Here is a 15,095-nt window from a genome sequence, read left to right on the forward strand (position 1 = left end):
ATTAGGGTAAACTGGGGTTTGGCAAAGCGTGTACTTTCCCTGTGCCTCCCTCTCAGACTGTGATGTCCACAGCGTGGAGTCAGGAGTCTGTGGCTCCCTGGCGATGCTGATGAAGGTGATCCACAGACCATACTACAGAATGATCCCCTAGGCCACCGGCACAGATCTGGTGTGACATCCAGACCTCCTGTCCCTGCCTCAAGCCTTCCCAGGGGAAGAGAACAAACAAGAACAGCCACAGTTCTACTTTAGAAGCACTTGGTTTTATTGCATGGGAGCAATTGAAAGTGGACTCCAGTGGAAAGTGCGCCGTGGCATGGTTCAGTGGCCAGTGCCCGCCTCACCTGCTGCAGCTCTTCCAGGGCAGAGTGCTGGGCAAGGGCCTGACCACTCCTTTGGAAAACAAGAAGGCATTCGGGAATAGGTTACATTTCAAGCATAATGCATTCCTAACTGCTCATTCATTACTGCGGTCATCTGTCAGTTGTACATACAGGAAATAAATGCACTTATCTGGAAAGGAGGGGGCAGTTTTCAGTCAAGTGGTTTTCATGTAGCATTCGGCATACATCACGTTCGGCTACAATAAGCTATCATAATTGTCCATCACCTGGAGTGGGCTTGGGGCGTCAGGGGCCAGGGCTCAGGGTGTCTTCTCTTGCTAACTTAATCCTAATAGAAATTCCTGTTTGGTGAGGGCACACCCATCATCTAAACAGTGTTTCTTCTTACCGAAAGGAAAGGAAGAAATAAAATTGATTACGCTGACCCTTGGGCACTGGGACCCTCCTGAGTTTCTTTGGCTGTTCTGGATGTCCCTCTGTCTCAGCCTTACTTCTCCCCCTTGGTGACCTTGTCCTCTGCAGCCTTCTGTGGGGGCTGGCTATCTTTGTGGTCTGTGCTGGAGGATTTTTCAGCCTTTTCCGTCTTGGGCTTGCTGGGCTCTTTGGAAAGGGCCTTGTCATCCTCCTTGGCCTTGGCCTCCGTCTTGGGTTTCTCCTCGGGCTTCGTGGACTCTGTGACCTTCTCCTCCTTGCTGTCTTTCTTCTCTGGTGCTGCTGGCACCTCTTCTTTCTGTGGCTTTTCCTTCTCTGCGGGTCTGCTGGGTTCTTTGGCCTTGGTGTCATCGGCTTCCGTCTTGGTCGTCTCTGCCTTCTCTTTGGATTTAGCCTCTTCCTTCACCTCGGTCTTGGCAGGAGTCCCCTTCTCTGGGGTCACTGCTTTCTTCTGATCTCCAGACTCTTCCTTCTTGGCTTCCCCCGTAGAGTCCTTGGGCTTTTCTACGGGGGTTTCCTTCTTCTCCTCCACCTTGGCCTGTGGGGCCTCCTTCTTGGGTGGTTCGTCTTTCTTGCTCGCCTTCTCCTCTGTTTTTGGTGGAGCAGGGGTCTTCTCTTCCTCTGCTTTCTTTGGGGGTTCTTTAGCTTTCGTGTCCTCCTTTACAGGGGACCTCACCTCTTCCTTCTTGGGAACTTCCTTCTCAGGGGACTTGGCCTTCTCAGGGGACTTGACCTCCTCCTTGGCAGGACTTTTGGCCTGCTCGGGAGATTTGATGTCTGTGGGGGACTTTGTTTCCTCCTTCACTGGAGACTTGGCTTCTGGAGATTTCACATCTAGAGTCTTGGCCTTCTCAGGGGACTTTGATTCTTCCTTCACTGGGCTCTTAGCCTTCTCAGGGGATTTCACCTCAGCTGGAGGCTTGACCTCTTCCTTCACAGGGGACTTGGCCTTCTCGGGAGACTTAACCTCTGCTGGTGATTTTGCCTCTTCCTTCTCCGGGGACTTGGCTTGGGCTGGAGATGTTGCTTCTTCCTTGACTGGGGACTTGGCCTTCTCTGGAGATTTTACTTCAGCTGGGGACTTCACTTCTTCCTTCACAGGGGACTTGGACTCCTCGGCTGGGGATTTTGCTCCTTCCTTCACAGGGGTCTTAGCCTTCTCAGGAGATTTTACCTCAGCTGGTGACTTGGCCTCAGCTGGAGATTTTACCTCAGCTGGTGACTTGGCCTCAGCTGGAGATTTTACCTCAGCTGGTGACTTGGCCTCAGCTGGTGACTTGGCCACAGTTGGGGACTTGGCCTCAGCTGGTGACTTGGCCTCAGCTGGTGACTTGGCCACAGTTGGGGACTTGGCCTCAGCTGGTGACTTGGCCTCAGCTGGTGACTTGGCCACAGTTGGGGACTTGGCTTCAGCTGGTGACTTGGCCTCAGCTGGAGATTTTACCTCAGCAGGTGATTTTACCTCAGCTGGCGATTTTACCTCAGCAGGTGATTTTACCTCAGCTGGAGATTTTACCTCAGCAGGTGATTTTACCTCAGCTGGAGATTTTACCTCAGCTGGGGACTTGGCCTCTTCCTTCACAGGAGGTTTAGTTTCCTTTTCTGGAGATGCGGCCTCTTCCGCAGGGGGAGAGGTGACTTCTCCGCCCTCTTCAGTCTCTTCTTCGCCTTCCTCCTCCTCTTTGGCCTCTTTTTCCTCCTCTTCCGTCACTTCTTCAGTCACCTGGATCTCTTCTGTCTGCTCCTCCACAATCACGGTTTCCTTCTCTGACTTTTCTACCACTTTTACCTTCTCTTCACTCTTGACTTTTATGTGAGTGGATGTGGAGGGAACCTTCGGGAGTCCCTCAGTCAGAGAGAAGGGACTTGGACCAAAGCCAATGCGACACTCTTCGCCTTCCAGGAGCTTTCTGCAGAGTGGATAGTGAGACACACCATTAACGCAGAGCAGATGTGCAGGTTTGGGATCTTCCTTGGTTCTCCGGAAGCCCCACTGCATTCAGTGACAGGCTTTGGTGAATGAAGGGTATGAATGAATGGGAGGAATTTCATTTTCTTTCCTTTTCTTCTTTCCTTCCTCTCTCCTTCCCTATTGCTCTCTCTCTGCTTATTTCTGGTGCTGAGGACTGAGTCATGCTAAGCACACATCCTCCACGGGGTCACAGCCTCAGCAGGAAGCACTTTGGAGAAAGTTACTTAACCAAGTGTTCCGGTGACCGCCCACGGAGCCTGACCCTCAGGGGACTGCACTGCTGTTCACGGGAGGAGCCATCTCCCTAAAGAATGGTCCTCAGTAGAAAAGCCCTACACTGATAAACGTACACTTATTGTCTCTCAACTAACACCTAATTCAAGAGGAAGTTGGAGGGTTCGGGGTATGGCTCTGTGCAATATTGCTGGTCCAGTATGTATGAGGTACTGGGTTTGGAAAAAGAGACGTGACTACCAAAAGTTGTGCATAACCTCTACATGCACACACACACACACACACACACACACACACACACACACACACACACTAAAATGAAAAATAAATCCCTCCCATGTCTGAAAGAGAAAAGCTGAGGACAAGTGAGCCACACTTAGAAATTTAGTTTGAGAGGTCTTGGAATATCGCCATTTAGAACTGTCCTGGCACCTTTCACAGCCAGCCTTTGGGATTTCTCCTGTCACTTAGCTTCTCACTAGATGGCGGCGACCTTATCCAAGCTACCCAGACCCTTAAGGCCTTACTTTCTCATTGGTAGAGAGGTGACCCCCAGAGTCCTTACCTCAGAAGGCTGTTTCTGTGAGATAAGGAGTATTAAGGGCTTGGTGGAGCTCCTGCTTAGAGAAGTATAAGGAGTTACCCCTAGAGCAGTGTTTTCCAAATCTAACAGCTGACAAATTACTCTGGCTCCCGTTAAACTACAGATCTCAATCCAGCAGCCTGGGGCAGGGCCTCGGCCTGTCTGACTCAAGGATCACTCTGGTTCCTGGCTAGTGCACTACACTGAGCAGAAGGTTAGACCAGAGCAAGAGGTGGACAGCCAGGGGTCACCAACCAGAAGCTGCCCTCATGATGTCAGCCCTGCTAGACTGGGGGCGCTCATCTTTGGGGACTGGTCTTCTCATGGCTGCCATTCCGTGAGCACTGTGACTGCCCAGAAGCATCTGTGTCGGATGGATTTCCCTGTGAATGAGACTGCCTGAGCCTCCCGACAACCCACGGATGGCATGCATGCTGTTTCTGCATCCCCACTCGTTTTTGCAGGCCTCGTGAGCTAAGGATGGACTTATAATGGTCCCCGACTACCTGAGCACCTCTTCCTCCAAAGCAAGTCTCTGACTAGCTGGGTTTGGGGTAGATACAGTCAGAAAGAAAACAAGTCACTCTTGAGCCAATGAGATAGTCCAGTGGGTAAGCACGCCTACCACTGAGCCCGAGGACTTGGTAAGTTTGATACCCAGGACCCACATGGTGGGGGCAAAAAACCAACTCCCCAGACTGTCTTCTGACCTCCATATGTGTGTGCATGCAAACACACACACACACACACACACACACATACCCGCTAACCTCCATGTGTGTGCATGCAGACACACACACACACACAAATAAATAAATAAAATGTAATTAAAAGAAAATAAGTCAGCTTCAAGATTTCTGCCTCTTGGGAAGTAGACTACTTCTCAGGGGCTGAGGGCAGGGACAATGAGGAGTCTTGTAAGGGGTATGCAGTTTGAGTTTGGGATGGTGAAAAAGGCTCTGGGAATGGATGGAGATGAGTGCTACATGTGCAAATGTACTTACCACCACCGAACTGTTTATTTAAAATGGTTAAATGGATGCCAGGCAGTGGTGGGGCACACTTTTAATCCCAGCACTTGAGAAGCAGAGACAGGTGGATCTCTGTGAGTTTGAGGCCAGCCTGGTCTACAGAGCGAGTTCCAGGACAGGCACCAAAGCCACACAGAGAAACCCTGTCTTAAGAAAAAAAAAGGTTAAATGGCAAATTTTAAGATATGGATGTTTGTTTGTTTGTTTTTGTTTTTGATTTTGATTTTTCTGAGACAGGGTTTCTCTTTGTAACAGTCCTGGCTGTCCTGGAATTCACTCTGTAGACCAGACTGTCCTCGAACTCACAGAGATCCACCTGCCTCTGCCACCCAAGTGCTGGGATTAAAGGTGCACACCACCACCGCACAGCAAGATATGGATTTTACAACATTTTTCTTATTTTATTGTGTGTGTACATGGGTGCAGATACATGTGCGCATGCACTGTTATGGACAACAGGACATCAGGAATCAGTTCTCTTTCTGTAGTAGAGTCTGGTGATCAAACTTAGGCCCTCAGACTTGTATAGCAAGTGCCTTTACCACTGAACCATCCTGCCTATCATATATCATTAAAATATATTTTACTAGAATTAAGACTGGAGGGATAGCTGAGCCATTAAAGGTTCAGGCTCACAAATGAAATACTTTGGGCTGGCAGGATGGCCATGGGGGGTAGCGATGCCTGATGCACAAGCCTGAAGGCCTGACTCCAATTCCCAGAACCACACGAAGGTGGAAGAGAACAGACCCCACAAAGTTGTCCTCTGCCTCTACACATGCACCACAGTGTGCGCACGCGCACGCGCGCGCGCGCACACACACACACACACACACACACACACACACACTAATACAAAATGAAAATAAATAGAAATACTTAGGTTTTAGTAGGCTGTGGTAGTGCACACCTTTAATCCCAACACTTGGGAGGCAGAGGTAGATGGGTCTCCACGAGTTAGAGAGCAGCCTGGTCTACATAGTGAGTTCAAGGCCAGACAGGGCCACATAGTAACATCTGTTTAAAAAACAAGAAAAAGCCGGGCGGTGGTGGCGCACGCCTTTAATCCCAGCACTCGGGAGGCAGAGCCAGGCGGATCTCTGTGAGTTCGAGGCCAGCCTGGACTACCAAGTGAGTTCCAGGAAAAGGCGCAAAGCTACACAGAGAAACCCTGTCTCGAAAAAACCAAAAAAAAAAAAAAAAAAAAAAAAAAAAAAAACAAGAAAAAATAAAAACCAAAAAACTTCTGTCTCTAAAAAGTAGCAGGCTACCTAAACACAACTTGAAACTAAAGGCTTAGTACTTAATGGGAACACAGAGTTCTATGCAGCCTCAAGGCTCTGAGAACACAGGGCTCTATACTGTCTCAAGGCTCTGAGAACACAGGGCTCTATACTGTCTCAAGGCTCTGAGAACACAGGGCTCTATACTGTCTCAAGGCTCTGAGAACACAGGGCTCTATACTGTCTCAAGGCTCTGAGAACACAGGGCTCTATACGGTCTCAAGGCTCTGAGAACACAGGGCTCTATACTCCTCAAGGCTCTGAGAACACAGGGCTCTATACTGTCTCAAGGCTCTGAGAACACAGGGCTCTATACTGTTTCAAGGCTCTGAGAACACAGGGCTCTATACTCCTCAAGGCTCTGAGAACACAGGGCTCTATACTCCTCAAGACTCTGAGAACATAGGGCTCTATACTCCTCAAGGCTCTGAGAACACAGGGCTCTATACTCCTCAAGGCTCTGAGAACACAGGACTCTATACTGTCCCAAGGCTCTGAGAACACAGGGCTCTATACTGTCTCAAGGCTCTGAGAACACAGGGCTCTATACTCCTCAAGGCTCTGAGAACACAGGGCTCTATACTGTCTCAAGGCTCTGAGAACACAGGGCTCTATACCACTCAAGGCTCTGAGAACACAGGGCTCTATACTGTCTCAAGGTTCTGAGAACACAGGGCTCTATACTCCTCAAGGCTCTGAGAACACAGGGCTCTATACCACTCAAGGCCCCTGGGCTGTCTCACCTGTAAGCAGCAATCTCGATATCCAGGGCCATCTTGACATTGAGCAGGTCCTGGTACTCTCGGAGCTGAGCCGCCATCTCCCATTTGGTGTTTCTCAGCTCACTGTCCAGCTGCTGAATAGCATCCTGGGGATGACAGATCAGGCAAAGTCATCTGCCAGCCAGTACCTGGCCCTCAGTTCCAGGTAAGCTGGGGCCACCCTGCTCAGCCACCTGACGGGGGACAAAGCCTCCGACCCTGTCAAAACTGCAAGCTGCTCAAGTATAGACATGAAAAAATCTGGATCAAAAACCTCAGCCTGAGGAAAGATCTGGAATGAGATACAACAGGCACTGGCTCAGTCAGGAAAATGATGGGTGAGTTTTCACAGACGTCCTAGAAAGTGCTCCGTGCAAGGGCTGAGTGAGGTGCAGCCCAGGGGTAGAACAGTTGAGCAGCATCCGACACAGGGCCCTGGGGAGAGAGCAGTTTAGCTACTTTGATTTCTATTCTTTCCAGAGGTGCCTGCAAGAGTCAATGCATGGCAAGTGTCTGCTCTCTGATTACGTCCCCAGAAGCATACTGAATAGAGGTGAAACTTCTTCCCCCTGAGCACTGCTTCAAGTGAACCTTTCCAACTGTCCTTTACCTCCTGGGTTTTCTCCAGTTCCCAATGGCTCTGTAATCATCACGTTCACTTGTTCACCCAGTTCTAAGAAAGTGACACTTTTCTCCCCAAGACCGGTTTTGATTGAAGAAATCTGCCAAAGCTGCCTCCAGGCCACACCCACGGACACTGGTGACTTAGAATACCTACTCTAACCAAGATTATGCTGAGCGTTTATATTTAAGTAGTAAATTATTCCTTAGGTGCTAGGATGGAGCCCAGGACCTCTTGCATACTAGAAAGGCAAGAACTCTACCATTGAGCTCACCCCCGAACTTGGCGACCTTCCCAGCTCTACAATGCACTGTTTTTTGTTCCTATTTTTCCTTCTTTTCACCTCAGAGAAGGAATTTTAATTGAGATAGGCAGATAACTCCAGGTCACACAACAAAAAATAATGTGATGACTGACTCAGAGACCAGGGTCCTGCTCTAAGAAAAAAAGTGCCCCCCCCAACCGGACCCTCCCCCCCTACCCCCTCCAGTTCACCTGGTAGGAGGCAATGTCTGCCTGATGACGGTCCTCTAGCTCAGAGCGCTGCCTCTCCAGCGAATCCTTGGTGCTCTTCAGGGCCTCCAACTCTGTGGTCCTGGCCTGCAGCTGCCGCCGGTACTCACTTATCTCCTCCTGTGCCGTGCGCATAGCATCTGTATTCACCTTGGCCGCCTCTGACAGTCGGTCCAACCTCACTGCACAGGGGAGGGACCAGGGCACAGGTTAGGCACACCTGAACTTGGGCTCCAATGCTCAGATTTGGAAGGTGATAACAACATGGGTTGAATATGTGCCAAGATGTTAATCCACCCCATCCTATGACAGTCAAGTAGCTCTTGTCCAAAGCCACCCAGCTAGTGAGTGGCAGGATTCAAATCTAGTCTATTTGGCTTTGAAAAAACAGACTGTGTCTCCCTCAACTGGATCCATAAACCACTCAGGAAAAAGGAAGGCCCTGTTCCCGGTTCCAGTGCCTGGCAGAGCTCCTTACCAAAGGGCTGGCATACTGAGGGTTTCAGCTGGGGTCTGCAGGCTTGTGGAGGAAGTTAACATTCCTGTGATCTCACCAGGCATGAAAGCTGTGGGAGTGATCAGTTACCATGTAGCCATGGTAACTTCCTTACAGATCTCTGCAGAGTCCAAGGTCATAGGGGAGCCCAAGGCCTGTGCACCAGCCCTTTGTTCCTTCCTCTACCTGACTTCATTCTCTAGCACATCCTGAGCCAATCGAAGCTGTACATTGGCCTCTGTCACCAACTGGCTCCTCAGATCTTCCAGTGGAAATCAGAAATTGGTCTTAATCTCTGGAAAGGGAACATCCCACATACAAGAGCTGATCCTGGTGGAAAGAAAGAGGCCAGCTGGTGGGAACATTGGTGGGAACATATATCCTTGGATGCTCTGCTTGGGTGAAGGGCAAACCTAAAAGAAGAGGTCCCCTCTGGGAGGAGCCTTGCTGCAGAGATGGGGGAAGGGACAGTTCACTGCCACTGCAAAGGCGTGGAGCATGAAAGAGGGAATTCCGAGCATCCAAGTCCCAGTATTCCTGGCTTTGCCTGACGTTAGCAAACTTAAAAACCACCCAAGTGAGGATTCTCAGCTTGTGGATCGCAGACACCTTTGGAAAGCACCTGAGCTCTGCACTCTCCTCCAGAACAATGCACAGGTATAAGGATGGTGTCAGAAAGGATTCTGCATCTGAGACTAGGAAGCCCAGTTTCTCCATGCCCCAATCCCAAAAAGAAACAAGAACCAGAGAGGGTCAATGTGGTCAAGGTCACCCTGCAGCTAGCTACTGGGCAGTGCTTCAGGGCAACTGCAGTCTAGCTGACTCAGAACCCCTGGAAGTTGGGGGAGAAAAGGAGACGGGAGGTCCCAGCTTTTGAGAGGAAGAAGGGTATATTAAATAGCACAGAAGCTTCCTCGGCCACCTGCAGTCATGAGGTCCACATGCTGGTTCCAAACTGGCTAGAAAGGGTGTGAAAATGGAAGGCTCCTTTCATCTTACACAGCGGATTACTAAAGTGGGGACATGATGCAAGAAGAATGGTAGGTGTCAGCAGAATACTCCTGCCCCACCCTCTGCGCAGGGTGCGACAAAGGGTGGGCGGAGTTGACAGGGCAAGCGGGTGCTTGATACCCTGGGTCTAGACGGGGCTTGTTCTGTTCAAAAGAGAGACTGGTCTGAAACTGGGGTCCGCCTAACGGTGTGAGGAGCAGAGGGGTTAGCCCAGCGTTTAAGTACGGACATAAATAATGTGGAAGGAGGCAACAAAAGGGAAATGCACGGTTGGGGCGCCCCAAGGGAGGGCCAGAGTAAAACCGCTACTTTATGAGGTGGCATGCACTTTGCAGAGGGTCCAGCTACTTCCGGGCGGACTCCTCTACCGGCTCGTTGGTGAACCCATTGGCTGCTCACTGCTCCGCCAGGAGGGGGCGACCCCTTTCCCACCCCACGCGCCCGCGCACCTCGGAACCACTCCTCCGACTGCAGCGTGCTCTGCACCGCATGGCCTTCGAGCTGCGCGCGGATCTCCCGCAGCGCCGACGTCACGTCGCACTTGAGAGCGTCGCGCGCCTCGGCGTGCGCCTGCGCTTGCGCGGCACCGCAGCCCTGGATCTGCCCGAGCAGCTCGCCCACCTCCTCCTGGTGGTGGCGCCGCAGGTAGCCGCACTCCTCCTGCAGCGCCTGCGCCTTCTTCTGCAGCTCCACGCGCGCGGCTTCCGCCTCCTGCGCGAAGCGCGCCAGGGCGCGCGCCGCCGCCTCCGCCTCCTCGCGCTGCCGGGCCTCCTCGTCCAGTCGCTGTCGCACGTGCGCGATGTCCTCCAGCAGGTGCTCCTGCTCCAGGCGCAGCTGGCCGCGCGCCGCCCCCAGGCGCAGCACGGCGCCGCGCATCTCCCGCACCTCGCGCTCGTACAGCTCGCCCATGGCGGCGCGGCCGGCTTGCTGCTGCCGCAGCGCCGCCGCCTCGCCCTCTAGGCTGCGGTTGTGCGCCTCGAGCTGCCTCACCTTGTCGATGTAGCCCGCGAAGCGGTCGTTCAGAGCCTGCAGCTGCTCCTTTTCGCTGCGCGCCGCCGCCGCCGCCACCACGCAGCCCTCCGGCCCGTTGCTCAGTGTGTCTAGGGAGTCGGTGCTCGAGGCGGCGCCGGCTCCGCGGAAGCGGCTGGGCGAGGCGGACACGGAGCTCACCGACGTCCGCGCCCACGAGTGGAAGCCGCTGGAGGAGCCGGTCGCGGAGCGCGTGCCGCCGGTGCCCGCCTTGCGGCCCAGCGCGTAGTGCAGGCCGCCGCCTCCGTGCAGCGGCGCGAACGGGGCGCCCAGCAGCGCATCGGCGCCGCCGAAGCTCATCATGGCCGGAGCAGGTGCGGCCGCCGGCAGAGCGGGAGAGCGGGGCCGGGACGGGGCGGGCAGCACTGCGGCAGCTCCGGGGCGCCGGCTCTTTTATATCCGCGCTGCCCGGGTCCGGCCCCTCGGCAGTGGGGGGCTGGGGAGGAGGGCCCCGCCCTCTCCACCTCCTCCCCCGCGGCCCCGGGCCGACCGGCTCCGCCGCAGTGAGAGGGGCGGGGCGGGGGGGGACCCAGGAGTGAAGGGGGGGGACCGAGGAGTGAAGGGGAATCGTCGCATCGTCAGTGAAGCCTCCCGAGGTCAGACCAAGGAGTAAAGGACTTACGGAGCGGACAAGTGCAGACCTCCAGGTGCATGTAGGAAGACCCTATTGGTGTGCTCAGAATTAAGAGAGGGCCCCCCAAAATCGGGACAGGGGCTTGAGAACTGACGGGGCAGGGTGCCTGCGGGTTGAAGCGATGGGAGACTCTGCAATGATTAGTATGGGAGGACCCCTCATGAGAGGCGACACGAGGTCCCCTGATAGTTAGAAAGGACCTTGAGATGAAGAGTGCCGAGATCGCAACCACCTCGGAGGGATTCTGAACGGCATTGCACCGTAGACGCTACCGAGAATAAATGGGACCCCCCCCTCCCCAGCTGAAGGTGCAGTGTTCCCCTGATAGGTAGAGCGGCCACCCCGGAGGGGCTTAAGGAACTCTACAGCTGACTTCGGGGTAGGAGAGGGGGACATGGAGTTTGGAAGGACTGCAGAGCTACCCTGAGGGAACATGGGAAACTGCAGAAGGAGAAGGAGAACGCAGGATGGGAGGGGAACTTGATGTTCTCCAAAAAGTCCAGTGACCAGGACTGGAAGTGGAGACTCTCTTGCCCAGCAAGGGAAACTGTCGGCGAAGAAGCAGAGGGTCCCTGAGTAGGCAGCAAGCCCCTGCCCCGAGTGTGGACCCAGAGAACACCCAAGCCAGGTTCTGCAAACAGGGCGGAGGGGTTGGGAGGTCAGCTCTGTGCTTTGCTAGCTGAATGACCTTGTACAAACTGTGTTCTCTCCTGCTTGGTTTCCCCTTGTGTACAACGGACAAGATGCAACTCCAAACCCCCAAGTGCCCCCAGGAGCTTCCTTCTTGGGGGATCTCTGGCTGAATTCTGGGAAGGGAGTCCACATTGCCAGTGGATACCTAGCACCTCCGTTCCTACTCCTGAGAAGTTTGTCTTCCTTCCTTCCTTCCTTGCCTGGCTTTTCTCAGTTTCATCTTGCCATCTCACTCCTACCCCCACAATAGATAAGCCAGTACCATAGGCATCCATCCCTTCATGATCCCGAGGAAGTGGTGGGGTGGTTTCTCAGTACCAAAGCCCACCACCCTCCTGAGCCCCACAGGTGATTCAGGTAAAAGGGCCGCGGGGGGGCTCAGACTTGGCGGCCTTGCTTTGTTCTGTGGGTTTGGTTTTCCTGTCAAATGCGGTGTTAGTGGAGACTTCCGGCCGCTGTCGCTTCAGCACCGGGGACAGAGATTACTGGGCAGGGTAGATCTAGGTCTTACAGAGTGGGCAGGTTTGAAGCTCTTCCAAACTTCACCCCTGTGCTGTGCGGATGGGAACTGGGGAGGGGTGGATGAGTCATACGGCAGGGTCTCAAAGTGACCCACCCCTCAATGTCCTGTCCGGTTCGTGGCTTTCTGTGAAGCTCTCCCTGTCAACCTCCTCTACCGGGAGCAGACACGGACTATGCCTACTGACAAGCGCTGGGAACCGGTGTAGACTCCCTCAGATCAGAACTTCTCCCAGGAAATTACCTCAAGCTCCACCGCACCCCATTTTACTGTGGTTCTCTTTCTAGCGGGATCCTGGAGACAGAAACTGACAGATTGACCGAAAAAGACCCCTGCCTGCCCCTCTTGCCCTGCGCTCTCATTTATCCCCAGTCCCTGGCTGCAGCCTGACCCTCATAGCTGGGGAAGTGATGGCACTGTCCCTTTAACCACGTTGTACTGGAAGGAGAGTGCACTGGGGAGGGGGGGAGGGAGTTTCTAGTTTCTCATGGTGAAGCAGAACATGATGAAGCATTTTCCCGATTTAAAGGTCCAGTCATACCGCTGTTGGCAGGGGCGGAAAGGCTGAGGGGAGTGGCTTGTCGGAGGCTTGTCAGAGGCACCAAAAAATGTCGTGGGGAGGGGGCCTGCGTAGGGACCCCCTGGCATCCAGATTGCTCCCCGTTCATTTTTCAGCCTGCTCGAATTTTGTCATTAGATCCTGTTCCTTTGAGTCTCTTCAGCTGGCTGCAGAATGCGCATGCTTTTCTTGGGTGTGGGACGTCTGATAAGCAGTTGATAGCAAAAAGGAATGAAGGGAATGTGAGGTGAAGGGGTGACCGTCGGATTGCAGGTAACATATGGATTCTAAGAGGCACCAGGTGTGACTTTTGTGGCTACAAAATGGGCATTAATGCTGGAACCCTGATCAGTCCTTCAGGGACTGTCTGTGGCCTCCATCACCCTTTGCTTAGGTCATCATCCCCCCCTGGGTTCTGTGGTCTCCAGTGCCGATCCCTGCAGCGCACTCCCAATCTGTCCTGGGTCCTGGGTTCTGTGGTCTCCAGTGCTGATCCCTGCAGTATTCTTACCAATCTGTCCTGGGTCCTGGGATTCTGTGGTCCACATTACTAATCTCTGGCAGTATCCTTACCAATCTGTCATTGTGAGTGGATGGATGGATGGATGATGGATGGATGGATGGATGAATTCTATCAGTTCTCTAGAAAAACATGTGATTCAGCAAGAACTAAGAATGATTCTCTTCTAAGACCTTGTGGTTGAAGTTACTTTTGCCTTCCTTCCTGCATTCTTAACATTTAGCAGCGAATAAGACAACATAGCTATCCATCCGTCCGTCCATTAATTGCTTATTAAGCCTCTATTGTGTATGATAGGCACACATTACATAATGATGTCACTGAATCCCATAAGCCCACCTTCCCAGGTGTCTCCTTGAGACAGTTCTCAATCCTTCTCAGATCTCAGCTCAGAATGTCCAAGGGTAGCTTTAAGGTGATTCCAGTTATGACTTGGATCCTGAATATTCCATGTTAGAGGTTTAGTTCCCAGGAAGTTGCCATTGGAAGATGATGAAAATTTTAAGCAATTAAGTCCTGCTCAGAGGTCTTCAGAAACTATGCATGTTTCTGAAGTGTGCATGTGCATGTTCCTAAAGGAGGCTGAGTCCAGGTTCTCCTTCCTCTCCTCTTCCTCCCCCTCCTCCTTCACTTTCTTCCTCCCTCCCTTCCTCCCCTCCTCCCTTCCTCTCTTCTTCCTCTTCCTCCTCCTCTTCCTTTCTCCCCCGTCTCTCTGTGTTAATGAGAGTTTCTGTTGCTGTCATGAAACACCATGACCAAAAAGCAAGTTGGGGAGGAAAGGGTTTATTTCGGCTTACACTTCCACATTGTAGTCCATCACTGAAGGAAGTCAGGGCAGGAACCTGGAGGCAGGAGCTGATGCAGAGGCCATAGAGGGGAGCTGCTTACTGGCTTGTTCTTCAGAGACTTCTTCATCATAGCTTGCTCAACCTGCCCTTTTTTGTGTGTGTGGTTTTTCAAGACAGGGTTTCTCTGTGTAGCTTTGGTGCCTGTCCTGGATCTCGCTGTATAGACCAGACTGGCCTTGAACTCAGAGATCTGCCTGGCTCTGCCTCCCGAGTACTGGAATTAAAGGCATGTGCCACCACCACCCGGCTTCAGCCTGCTTTCTTTTAGAACCCAGGACTGCTAGCCCAGGGGTGGCACCGCTCACAGTGGGCTGGACCCTCCCCACCAATCACTAATTAAGAAAATGCCTTATAGCAGGATCTTATGGAGGCATCCTCTCAGTTGAGGTTCTCTCCTTTTAGATAACTCTAGCTTGTGTCAAGTTGACATAAAACTAGCCAGGACACTCTCTCTTTTTCTTTTTTGACAAGGTATTGCCATTTAGTCTAGGCTGGCTTTAAAGTCTGTCCTGTCCCAGGCTTCTGAGTGTTGGTATTACAGGCATTTTTATTGGTTCATTGAGGCAGGGTATCACTGTGTAGCCCAGACTGGCCTTGAACTCTTGATCCTCTTATCTCAGCCTCCTGAGTGCTGGTATTATAGTCATTTTTGTTAGTTTTGAGATAAAGTCTTAATTTTGCAACCCAGACTGTCTTTAAACTCTTGAACCTCCTGCTTAAGAGTTCGGCTTACAGGTGTGCACCACCATGCCTGGCGTCTTATGGCTTCTTCTTCCTGGTCATGGAGTGAGGTTTTTCACTCCAGCATGCCGCCTTACCGCAGAGTGCCAAAGCAGTGGGCTCAACTGACCCTGGCTGGACGAGAACCTCCAAAACCGGGAGCAAGATGAGCCTTGCACATGAGTCCCTGTGTGTTCACCATTGCTGTGTGTGTGTTCACCTTTGCTGTGTGTGTGTTCACCATTGCTGTGTGTGTGTGTGTGTGTGTTCACCTTTGCTGTGTGTGTGTT

At 52.6% G+C, this 15,095-nt stretch overlaps 1 protein-coding gene across 2 annotated transcripts; it reads right to left on the reverse strand.

Moving 5' to 3' along the window:
- Positions 1-241: 241 nt before the first annotated feature.
- Nefh (neurofilament heavy chain) lies at positions 242-10,690 on the reverse strand. Of its 2 annotated transcripts, XM_052736386.1 has the most exons (5): positions 9,732-10,690; positions 7,758-7,957; positions 6,623-6,747; positions 2,023-2,686; positions 242-1,950 (listed from the first exon to the last, which is right to left on the reverse strand). In XM_052736386.1, the coding sequence occupies exons 1-5, from the start codon at positions 10,612-10,614 to the stop codon at positions 832-834; spliced, it is 2,991 nt and encodes a 996-aa protein (XP_052592346.1). In that variant the 5' UTR covers positions 10,615-10,690; the 3' UTR covers positions 242-831. The 2 variants fall into 2 exon arrangements, with proteins under 2 accessions (XP_052592346.1, XP_052592345.1); XM_052736385.1 differs by having other exon boundaries at positions 242-2,686; positions 9,732-10,689.
- Positions 10,691-15,095: the final 4,405 nt, after the last annotated feature.

The sequence above is a fragment of the Peromyscus californicus genome, unplaced genomic scaffold (assembly GCF_007827085.1).
Source record: "Peromyscus californicus insignis strain IS unplaced genomic scaffold, ASM782708v3 Scaffold_13__1_contigs__length_99412109, whole genome shotgun sequence".
Taxonomy (NCBI): Eukaryota; Metazoa; Chordata; class Mammalia; order Rodentia; family Cricetidae; genus Peromyscus; species Peromyscus californicus.